The following is an 11,915-nucleotide window of genomic DNA, read 5'->3' on the forward strand; positions in this document are numbered from 1 at the left end:
ATGCTCTGTTAGAAATGCAAATCAGTTTTGTGGTTTATGGGATAATGATAGACCCACACCACCTCTTGTTGATTTACAAGTGCAAATGTAGGGTATGCTTCTCAGGAGGTGTTTTTTAAGTTGAAATGAGATACTTTTCAGGTTCCTGTTTTGAATGTGGCAAGTTTGGCCATATACAATTTGAGTGTCCTTAACTCTTGTTGAGGCTGCCCCCTGTAGCTACAGCCCCTAATGAGCCCGCCTTACCCAAGCTAGCTGTCATGCAATATAGTCATGGTTATGGGGCCGTCACCCGACCTAAAAGCAATGATAAGGGCAAGGCTAAAGTTGCTTCTGCTCCATCTAAATCAGGGGATTAAAAAGTTATGGTAGAAAAAGTGTCGTCTTCTAATTGGCCATAGCTTAAGAAAACATTTGAGCCAAGACCCCTTGCTAGCAAAATGGACAGAGATGACATCTACATCCAAGTAAGTTCCTTTGCTTAATGGTTTTGTAGTATCATCAAGGGGATCTTAAACGTCATCAGGTCCTTACTCTAAAAGCTTGAGAACATTGTCTCAATGTAGATCTATAGTCTTTTGCAAATACACCAGATGAGGGCTTTTCTAAAATTGATCATTCTTCGGCTGAGGAGTCAGTTCTAGAATTTCGTGTCTCGATTCCAGGCCATGTCCTTTATGCTCCAATTATGAGCTTGTCTCAAAAGGCATTGGTTCTATTTTTCTTGGAAGAATGCATGATGTAGTAGATGTGGCTCAATGGTTGAAATCTGCTTTAAAAGGATGCGATGTTGTGGGTTGTTATAGGTTACCATAGGATTTTATGAGGTTATATTTATAGATGCTTAGTACAAGAATAGATATTGGAGAAATCGCCTTTGTTTTCTGAAGCTATCTTGTGCATGTGTATCCATGTATGCCCACGCAAGATTATTAGAGTCTTTTTGGGCACAAATGCCATATGTGGGTGGAGGTAGTAAAATTTTCCTTTATACTGCAGACCAACCTTGCCCTATGTGGCTAAAGCATTGGTGAAATTCATAGGTGCTCCACACTCTGTTAGAAATGCCAATTAGTTTTGTGGTTTATGGTATAATGATAGACCCACGCCACCTCATGTTGATTTACAAGTGCAAATGCAGGGTATGCTTCTCAGCAGGCGTTTTTAAAGTTGAAATGAGACAATTTTGCAGGTTCCTATTTTGAATGTGACAAGTTTGGCCATATACAATTTGAGTGTCCCCAACTCTTGCTGAAGCCGCCCCCTGTAGCTACAGCCCCTAATGAGCCCGCCTTGCCCAAGCTAGCTGTCATGCAATGAACTCACGGTTCTGGGGCTGTCACCCCACCTAAAATCAATGATAAGGGCAAGGATAAAGTTGCTTCTTCTCCATCTAAATCGGAGGATCAAAAACTTGTGGGAGAAAAATAAATGTCATCTTCTAATTGGCAACACCTTAAGAAAACATTTAAGCCAAGACCCATGGCTAGAAAAATTTGAACAGAGACAGCATCTACATCCAAGGATGTTCCTTTTCCTAATGGTTCTAGGGTTGGTAGCTTTTAGTCTACTGTTCATTTTGATCCATTGCTTTTGTCTCATAGGGCTGCTACTTCATCGAATAATCATGTCTCTCCTTCTCTTGGTTCCAATTGAGAGCAAGGAAATGCTTATAATGGGTATGTTAGCTTACCGAATCCTGGTGCAGCCATGCAAGTGGAATCCAGAAATTTGAAGTTGGTTTATCTCATACTGTACATATGTGTTTTCCACTCATATGCCTATCCTATAATGTCCAGGGCCTCTGAAACATAAATAAATGGAGGCTACATTGGGATATATAATTTCTTTTAAGCCCCATGTTGTTTGTTTGCAACAACACATTCAGCAGTCCTTTGCTAGCCATGAAGGTTATTTTACATGATTTCATATATTTTATGCTGGACATTCTTCTTTTTCTGGTGTTGTCATGCTTATCCACATCATGATTTGTAGACAGAGCTACTAGAATACAATGATCCACGTGGGTTCTATATTATTGTCAAATTCAAAGTGAATGGAGATACTTTTCGGTTTGTTGCAGTTTATGCCTCTCACATATCTCTTGCTCGTGCTGAAATGTGGCATCACTTGGCTGACTATCCCTGGTGCGAGAATGCCTTTATCTGTGGAGACTTTAACAATTCCCCTGCCACTACTGATAGTACCACTCATCGTTCTCATATGCTAAGACAGGAACAAAAATGCATGGTCCCATTTGGCTGATTTGGTGCATGCTTGTGATATATGGAAACAACTTATGCCTAATAGTGATGTGTACACATTTCATCATAATGCATTCACGCTCATTTGCTTCATGCAAGGCAGTTTGATAACTTTACACATGACATGAATATGGATTGTACCTTGTGTTTGTTTAATCATTTTTTGGTCTTCATGACCTCGGGCTTTGGCTTGCCAATGCATGATGTGCCATTGCCTTTCAAAAGGTCTTTATTGATAAACAATTCTTATGTACATCACTACCCCTTTTCAATCCTGGTTAAGGGTCTCATTACCAGAATGCATTCTCTAGTGGATGTGGATTGGGCATGGAATCATTTATCCTCAGGAATGCAGATTTTGATCAAAGAATATGGTTAATGTTTTGGGTGATTTACGGTGCAAAGTGGCTGATGCAAAGGTTCAGATTTGACATTTTACTCTCGTTTTACTGTTACCGTGATGCAACAACATAGATTCTTCCAAGGAGCAAGCTAAGTCTGAAGCTCCTCTTAATTGTTTGGCTCAAAACGATCAAAGGAAATTGAGGAATCGTAGTTTTGCTCTTGCCACAAAAAGCCATGTAGGATACATGCTATTCATCCAAAAGTCTCCATACTCTCACGAAATGTATTCTCTTCATCGTGTATTGTGCCCAGATGGCTCTTGGACAATAAATAATCAACAGCTTGATGAGGTGATTTAGCATTATTTTGCAGATTTGTTTGATGCCCATCAGCCCTCTTCTTCAGTTGAGCTTGCTGATAGAGTTTCTTTTCTTCGCCACGTCCTCTATTCTAAGGAGGCATAACAGATAATGAGCTCAAAGGGGCATTGGCTAAATTGGGGTGTTCTAAATCCCCAGGTTGGGATGGTCTCATGGTGGAATTTTTTGCAAAATTGTGGGATCAAGTGAGCTCTATTCTTTTGCACATGATCAATGATGCTTGGATTTCTAGTTTGTCCTCTTCTTGGAGCAAAGGTCTACTACATTTGGTTCCTAAGAAGCTGCTATGAAAGCATCTAGCAGATTGGAGGCCAATTAGCTTGATGCGTGTGATATACAAGCTCATCTCTAAAATGATGTAGTACATATCTCACAGCTATCATATAGAGGTTTGCACCCGATGCAATATGGAGTTATGCCTCATAGGAAAATCATGGGTAATATTGCAAATACCTATGTCGTTATTGAATATGCCAAATACACACATCAAGATGTTTTGATCATGCAAATTGACATTGAAAGGGCATTTGATATTGTTAGATTTCATTATGTAGATGTCTTGTAGCAGTTGGGTTTTTGAGGATTAAAAAAGTGAGTGATACAAAATAATAAAAGATTTATATATCCCCTATTTGAGTAGCAAAAATCATAATTTATCAAAAGTCCATATGTTTCCTTAATGCTAGATGGTTAAATATGTATATAACTTTAAAGCCACTAACACTAATTTCACATCACTCATGAGAGAGTTGGTATGTTTCATTGCCAAGTCATCGTTAGTATCAAAGACATGCCTTAGTTTAACCAAGTTCTCTTTTTCCACCATAGTAATTGAGATCATCAACAATGCAACCTTTCACACATGGGGCGTTTCCAATGACTCTTTGAATGGATTAGTCTACATTCCATGCATATGTAAATGCTTAGCTTTTTTAACTTTATTCACTCTTGGAACAAAACCCGCGTTTCTTTCTTACTGTAAAAACATCCCTCCTCAATGATTCACTCTTACATCCCACTAATCTAACTAGTGCAATAAATTGACCACATATTCATATGTTGGTGCATGAAATTTTACTAGTCTATGGTGCAAAAAGGCAAGATAATCATCTAAATCATGCCTTGCTATTTGATTTGATATGTAACATGACTCCATTTGGACTTGTAAATGAAAAGATACAAGGATGTTAAAGTGTCATCTTTTGGGTCAAAACTGTTGCAACCTCGTTAATGCGCTCCTTGTTTTGGCTCAAAAGATGATATTTTCACATCCATGTATCTTTGTAAGTAGTCAAAATTTGGTTGTTTGGCTCAAAAGTTTTGGACATCCCTGCATGTTTTAATTGTCGAATCCAATTGGCATAATCTTACACATCAAATCAAATGACAAGGCATGATTTAGATGAATATCATGCCTTTTTGCACCATCTAAAAAAATTGTGCGCATTAGGATGATATTTATGAATTTTTGTCCAATTTGTTGTACTAAATTTAAAGTAAGTTTCCCATAATAGGAAGGTCAATGTTCGGCATCTTGTGTAAGCCCTCCACTCATTTGGCCTTGCAACTGCATTGAAGGTGAACTTTGCCAAATCCAAACTCCTTTATCTCCATGAATGTGATTGGCATCTCATTTTATGACTTGGATTGATGGTGTACTGATCAGATTATGCGTCATCTGGTATCCCATTGGTTGGCATATTTCTGTGCCCACAGGAAAGACTATGGATTTTGCAGAAGCTATTTCATAAGGTAGATTATTGGAAACTCTTAACATGGCCATTACATGTTCGTCTTTGAATAGTACAATCGATTATTATGGCATATGTGCAATTTCATTTGCCATTAATTTCTTTGTTTTTTACAGACATTTAGAAATTCATATCTAGGACAATGGAATGCTTGTGGCACACTAAAATTAATCGTAAGGCGATTCGCCTTCTAAAGTACAACTATCTCTCTTCGCCCAAAATGCATGGGGATCTAAATTATTTGAATATTCACACCCACGTGATAGCTCACTCTTTTGCTTAATGTTTAGTGTTGGCCATGGACAGTTATGCTCTCTTCTATGTTCTCTTCGCTTCATTCTGATGCATTTGGACACTAGATTCCTACTCTATCTAATGTTATCTTTGGGCATCTGCATGATACCATTCCTTGTTGACCATTTTATACTCGCTTGCTTCGAGTTGGGAGCTTCGGCTATAACATCTACATTGGTCAGGCCATCCCCCAGATCCTTGAAGTACACTCTGTTTGCAGAACATTCATTGGAGCCGAGTCTTTGATACACCATTGGCTCATCTTCAGCCTAGGAAGGATTGATTGGGTATCTCCACAATGGATGATGTAGTGGATGACAGGGTTTCTCTTTCTTTTCCACAGGCTAGAATATAATTTTCTTTGAGTATGCATCTTCAGCCTAGGAAGGATTGACTGGGTATCTCCACAGATTGGGTATCTCCACAATGGATGTAGTGGATGACAGGGTTTCTCTTTCTTTTCCACAGGCTAGAAGATAATTTTCTTTGAGTATGCATCACAAGCCTATCTGGGGTATTCTCAATACCATGCTGCTTCCTTTTCAGCCAATTTCCCATTTGTTTACTAATCTTTCTCTTATGGATTGCAAATTTGATTGAGGCATTCAGGGTTATTCTACTTTCTCCTTTGCGGATCTCACTGCCAAGAAATTTTCTTATACCATAGCCATGGATTCAAGGGCGTGGCCTTTCTATCTGGCATCTAGGCAAACCACTCGCTTACTGGAAGGTTTGTCTTTGCCATATTTGGAACAGTAAGCTCCCATTCAGACAGAGGCTTTTCTTATGGCAGCGTTAGGTTTGTGCTTTACCATTGGGTTCTTTTTGTTGAGAGATATAGTGTCATAATTGGAGGCAAACATTAGGAAAGAAGAGAACTCATTTTAGGACCCTCTAAGAAATACACTATTTATCTATTTTTGTTGCACTCAAAATATGGGAAATGCCATAAAATACGAATACTTAATGCAAAAATGCCAGTCTAGTACTCAGGTTTCACATTAAATATATAAATATATATATATATATATATTTAAGATCCTTGATTTTCTGTGCAGAATTTGATGATTCTAACATCACCAACGTATTCGGAGCGGGCAAAAACTCCCAAATCGACCCTGGAGACACTGAAAACCGACGCCCAAAGATCCGAAAAAAGGAAAAAATGCCAAGAATGGGAGATTCTCGCTAAAATTCGATTTGGCCAGTTGGGGATTTCGGCTCTCTCCAAACACGTTGGCGATGTCAAAATCATCAAATTCTGCACAAAAAATCATATTTTGAAGATCACGTATGTCAGACATAATAAAAGAAAAAGATTTTGAATAGAACTTATTTCATCTTTTTACATGGTTTTTGGTATTTTTCCAACGTTGCATTGGTCCTTTTCTGATTAGTCGAGAGCCTATTTTTCTAAACCCTAAAAGACCCCAAAATAAGCTCCCTTTTTTCCTAATGGGTATGAGCTACAGTATGGTGTTATGTGAGTTAAAGTAGCCACACAAGGATGTGGACTACATGATGGGATGATGTGGAGCAAGGACCACCACCAAGAGAGAGGTGGATCATAGGATCCCACATGTTTTAACTACTCTAAAGGCTCTCTCTATATGATGATCTTGCTCTTCATGTATCTATACTAGACTAGGCTTAGATCGATCCTTGTTTTTCACACTTTTTTGGCTGCCAAGCACATTACTTCTTCACATTGTCCATCTTATTCGCATCCGCAGGAGACAATCCTTCATTTGCTTTGGACTTGCCCGGTTGCTCATGATTTTCTTCTCAAATTGGGGACTTATCTTTGTGCCCGATTTCCTTGCATTGCTTTTTGCAAGTAATGGTTGTTTGGGATATATACCAATTGGTGCCATTATTGGGGTCTATGGTGCAGTTTGGTAAATGCCATGACTAAAGCTGATGACCGATTGGATTTGTTGAAGATGGCCTGTGCAGTCCTGTACAGTGACTCACGCATGATCACTAACAAAAGCACAATAAACAACATTTAACATATGAGAAAAAAATGAAAGCTGGGCGGGGGCAAGGGAAAGCCCGCGACTCTCACCCACTAACCTTTGATCACGTCATCCTCAATTTCACTCTAAGCTTAATTATAGGCATGCAGGAGAATAATTCATTTGCAGCAACCTTGGCTGCAGGGTGAAGCACCTGGCTGCCTACAGGAGCTGCGCTTGTACTTTGATCAGTCATATTTTGAGGAGCTTCAGTTCGAAATTTTGGCAGGTCTGCATTTCCATATCTGAGTGTACCTCTTGTATTCTCTTGTGTGCACATAATCATTGACATGAAGAGTTATAAGAACCCTTTCATGCAATAGTCTGATGTAAGGGAGGGATAGAGCTTGTGGAAGTCTCTCGTTCTTGTATATTCTCTACAGTTTCCTGTTCCCGCTGTTTTAAAAAGACAAGAACCATCCCGCATGCAATTAAGCTCTCACACTAAAAAGGATAGAGTCTAAAATCTGAAAAATCCTGGCATGCAACTGCATTTGCAAAAGTTGATTTTTTCCCGACCTAAGGAGATAGATATACTGAAAAGTGATGTGTGCTGTGTAATAAAAGTCTTCAACAGTAGCCATCATTTTTTGGCCAGACCAACCTCAGCATTGTTTGACGATGCATTGGATGGATCACAGATTGCTATTTATTCACATTTGGTTGATAGGCTCTCATTGTTAATTTGTGTTCTCAGGCAAACTGCCCTGTATTAACAATGGTGTGACACATTTGCTAGTGCTTTCCATAGCAGTCACAGTACTACACAAACACAGTTTATCCTCTCTAAAATACAGACCCAATCAAATCGATTGGTGCTCAAGTTTCCCTGTCAAATCAGAACAAATGGACATCAGCAACAGACATATAGATTACAATTTCTTTCCAGCTCTCAGTCGCGCTTGCTGTCCCTCTAACCTGGCTTCCAAAAGCTTTGCTTTCAGGCTATTATCCTTGAAACCTTTTAATGGCTCACTTGAAAATTTGCCTCCCCTTTTTTTATGTGGACTTCCGTGGTCATCTTTCCACTGACATACTGGACTCGATTTTGAAGAAAACCATGAAAATGCATGCAAACCTTTAGGGCTCTCTACAGCTCGATGCGGCCAGGCACCATTGCTTCCAGATATATCTAGTCTTGTATTTTCCTTTTGGTAAGGTCCAGCGCTTTCAGGAGTGCCTCCAACAGTGGCAAAGCTTTCAATATACCCTTTCATGTTCTTTCCCATCAATTTAGAACTGACGGTGATTTGCCCTTCTGACTCATTTTGCCACGAATTACCAGTCTGCTCTTTCCGTTCTCCAGGAACCCAATGATCATGCCTCCACTCCCTCATCTCACCTCTTTCAATGCTTCGTTCTATCCATTGGGAACCCTGTATGCGGGCCCCACGAATCTCTTTCTCTCCCCTCTCGTCCACTATTACTCCCAAATCAAATGAGCTGCTCCTTGTTCGCTCAAGGCCCTGAGGTTTTCCTGATTGCCACTGCTTTAGCTTATGCATATTTGGAACATTTTGATCGGTAGACATACCCCTGTTCTCATTCTCTTGCTGGAGAAACAATTGATGTCCAGATTTCCTAAAAGATCCATTGTTTAGCTCAATGGAGTGCAGATCATCCTCATCACCTGAGCCATCATCATCAGGGCCATGCATCTTCTGAGCCCTTTGCCTGACTTCAATGACATGAAGTGAATCAATTGAACGTTGACCTACGACTCTACCTTCCTTCGGATGAAAGGAACCAGCCGCGTTTCGACCGATGACTGCATCCACGGAGTGCCTGCGCATATCCTGCCTTGCATCAGGTGAAAAAAGATTCCCCTCATCCTCCAAATCACTTGCTCTTTTGGCTTTGAGAAAAGCTTCCAGCTCACTTCTTAGCTTATCAAGAGCTGTATTTCTCTGTTCCAATTCCAACTTTGCCTCCATCAACTTCATCTGAACCCTTTCTTCTCGCCAGATCTCAGCCATCTGAAGCATTTTTCGCTCTTCCTCCACCTCTTCCTTAACTTTCACAGATTCATGTTTCAACTCCCCTACTCTTGCCTTATCATCCCCAATCTCTTTGGCTAGCTCATCACACACATCTTCCATTAATTCTCGGGCTTTTCTTTCCCTCTCAAGGTTTTGCTGAGCTTTTCCCAAAGCTTGCTTAACCTCACGAAGCTCTTTTGCTACCCTTCTATGAAGCAGTTCAAGCCTACGTTTTGCTTTTCTTTCATCTTCAAGTTCCTCTTTGAGGGAACGAACAGCGAGTTTGATATTCTCTTCTTGTTGCTCCCGCCACAAAGCCCTCTCTTCAGCTATTCCATTTTTCATGTTCTCAACTGCCTTGCGATGGGACTTTTCAAGAAGCATAAGCTCTTCCACTTGCCTACAATTATGATCCAACTCTGCATGAAGTTTAGAAACCAATGCAACGCTAGATCTATGCTGCTCCTCCAGATTCCAGATGCGATCAAGCACCTCCATAACTTCACTTGTAGTTGTCTGTCCATAAGCCAAGTAACTTGTAATAGCCTTTGTGTCAAGAAGAGAGCCGGTGGGAGTGCCAACTGCTCCGGCAGCTTCAATCTAACCCACGTATATAACACAAACCATGGCTAGTAAGTGCAAATTACCAAGTACGACGAAGAGAGGACATGCCAACATAAAGGAGGGTCACCCACTGCAGCCAAAATGAAGTGGGCAAAGCTAATGAAGTGGGCAAAGCTGGCAATAAAAGTGCAACTAATTGATTTCAAAGCACATTTAATGGTATTAAGACGATCACATTGCCTAATATACCTCATGCATTTTTGCATTGGGGGCGTCTGTACTGTGTGCAGTACTGAGTCCAGAATTTCTTTTCATTAGTCTAAGCACTTGAGAACGTGCACCTTCAGCTTGTTCGCGGGAATGAGGTGGCTGTTTTTTATCAAGAACAAAACGGGCTGCTCATCAGACCTCTATAAAAACGGCCGCTAATCGGATGAAATACATCAGACCCGTCGATCACGCTACATCCACTGTTGCGATGGAGTGTTCAAACAGTTACACACCTTACGCTGCATCGATAGCCTTCCCTGCGATCTTTGGCTGACATGGCTGGGAGCTGGTGAGAGAAATTGCCCGTGCCCCGAACTCCTATCATGTAGGAGCTGTTCCTGATGCTGCGTCCCTTGAAACATAGTCCCCCCAGTTCTACAGAATGGTACTTCCTCTATCTCCCAAAGAGCGGCTGCCAGTCTCCTCGCAGAAACTGCAACCTTTCCGGGATGCTGCGGCTGCTCCCCAGGCACAGTAGCAATAGCATCAGAGAAACCATTATCGATTCCCTTCCAGCTTGGGACGGGGGTGCTCGGACCTTGGCGTCGCCTTACGAGGAAGGCACGCTTGAGAGGAAGACCTGAAGACGAATACAGAGGGTAGTTGGCCATGGAGGAGGGCCCCCGTAAGCTGCTGCTAACAGGGGGGGCTCTCGCTATTCTGCTTTGCAGCCCCTTGCGAATCCTCCTGCTACGAGCTGCGGCGTCATTATCTTCTTGGACTTCCTCTCCCGCTTTGACAATTGCGCCTGCATGTCCTACTTCTCGCTCCACGGATTTCAGGCGCTGCTTGCGAGGCATGGCGGAGCCAAAAACGGACAGCGAAAGCAGAGGTTCTACATCCAGGTCTGGAGCCCCAGATGGTTTTTCAGGCAGGGGATCCCAAACAAATCCAATTCGGGAGCCCCAGATTGTTTTTCAGGAAAGGCGCAACAGAAGCACGTCGAGTTACGCCGCCCGGGGTGTTCTGAACGAATCACGGCCCACAACAGCACCGGCACACCGCACCATCGCTCCGTCGGGGGTGGTCAGGGATCGGCAAACCAATCACGGATCTTACCAAGAGGAGGATCGAGCGCGATTCAATCGATGCTGGTTCGTTGAAGCGCACTGCAATGGAAGGAAGGCAAGCCTTGGGGGTTCAAAGTTGCGAAGGATACCAAAGGGGCGATGGAGCTACGGGAAAGAAGCCATAGACAGAGCTCTTGAAGCTGCAATCCGCCATAGCCAGAGTTCTTGAAGCTCAATCCGCCATAGCCAGATAGCCAAACCACTAATGTACCATAGACGGGAAAGAAGACGAATTCATAATCCCCTTATTGAATATTTAAACCAATTATTCCTTTACATTTATGCTGTCCATGTGACCCCCCACCCTCCTTGCCACGTGTCGCCTTCCCAACCCCCCTTCCTTTATGGCCCTCGCTAGCAACTCGCAATCGCCCTTGGCTTTTGGGTCCAACTCCCTCTGAGCTTCCACCTGCTCGTGCTCGTGGAGTGCCAAATCCCCCTTGGCTTCCTCACTCGCAAGGCCGAATTCACAATGCCCATCTCTTTCTCAAACTCAGGACACCGATACGTGAGCTACCCCCACTCTAGGCTCGACCCATCAAGAAGCCCTCTGGCTTTTATCACAACAAATCAACTCTACCGCAAGCACAATTATCTCCCCCTACTCCAATTATAATCTACCATGGCCTGGTGGAGCCATTGCAAGCACGAATCACGATCCCCCTTGCTAAACTAGCAAGGCCAAATCCCAATGCCCATCTCTGTCTCACAGACTCAGGACCTATGCATGAGCTACCCCACTCTAGGCTCAACCCATCAAGAAGTACTCCAACTCTCATTACAAGTGTCAACTCTACTAGAAGCACAATTCTCTCCCCTAGTCTTATCATAGTCTATCATGGCCCACCTCCTTCTTTCAATGCTCATGCCCCGCTCAACTATCCACTCCTCTCATCACATGTCCACCTCTTGCAAGTATCATGTCCTCCATTCTATCCATTGATTGTAAACCTCAATAAGCACCATACCTCTTTCCCTCC

At 42.2% G+C, this 11,915-nt stretch overlaps 1 protein-coding gene across 1 annotated transcript; it reads right to left on the minus strand.

The window, feature by feature from the left end:
* Positions 1-7,613: 7,613 nt before the first annotated feature.
* On the minus strand, positions 7,614-11,120 carry LOC147904540 (uncharacterized). Its single transcript, XM_087387140.1, has 3 exons — positions 10,099-11,120; positions 9,845-9,964; positions 7,614-9,631 (listed from the first exon to the last, which is right to left on the minus strand). Exons 1-3 carry the CDS (start codon positions 10,663-10,665, stop codon positions 7,925-7,927), a joined length of 2,394 nt encoding a protein of 797 aa, XP_087243266.1. The 5' UTR covers positions 10,666-11,120; the 3' UTR covers positions 7,614-7,924.
* Positions 11,121-11,915: the final 795 nt, after the last annotated feature.

The sequence above is a fragment of the Dipteris shenzhenensis genome, chromosome 2, assembly GCF_047967505.1.
Source record: "Dipteris shenzhenensis isolate YYH24624 ecotype China chromosome 2, Dip_SZ_1.0, whole genome shotgun sequence".
In the NCBI taxonomy this organism is placed as follows: Eukaryota; Viridiplantae; Streptophyta; class Polypodiopsida; order Gleicheniales; family Dipteridaceae; genus Dipteris; species Dipteris shenzhenensis.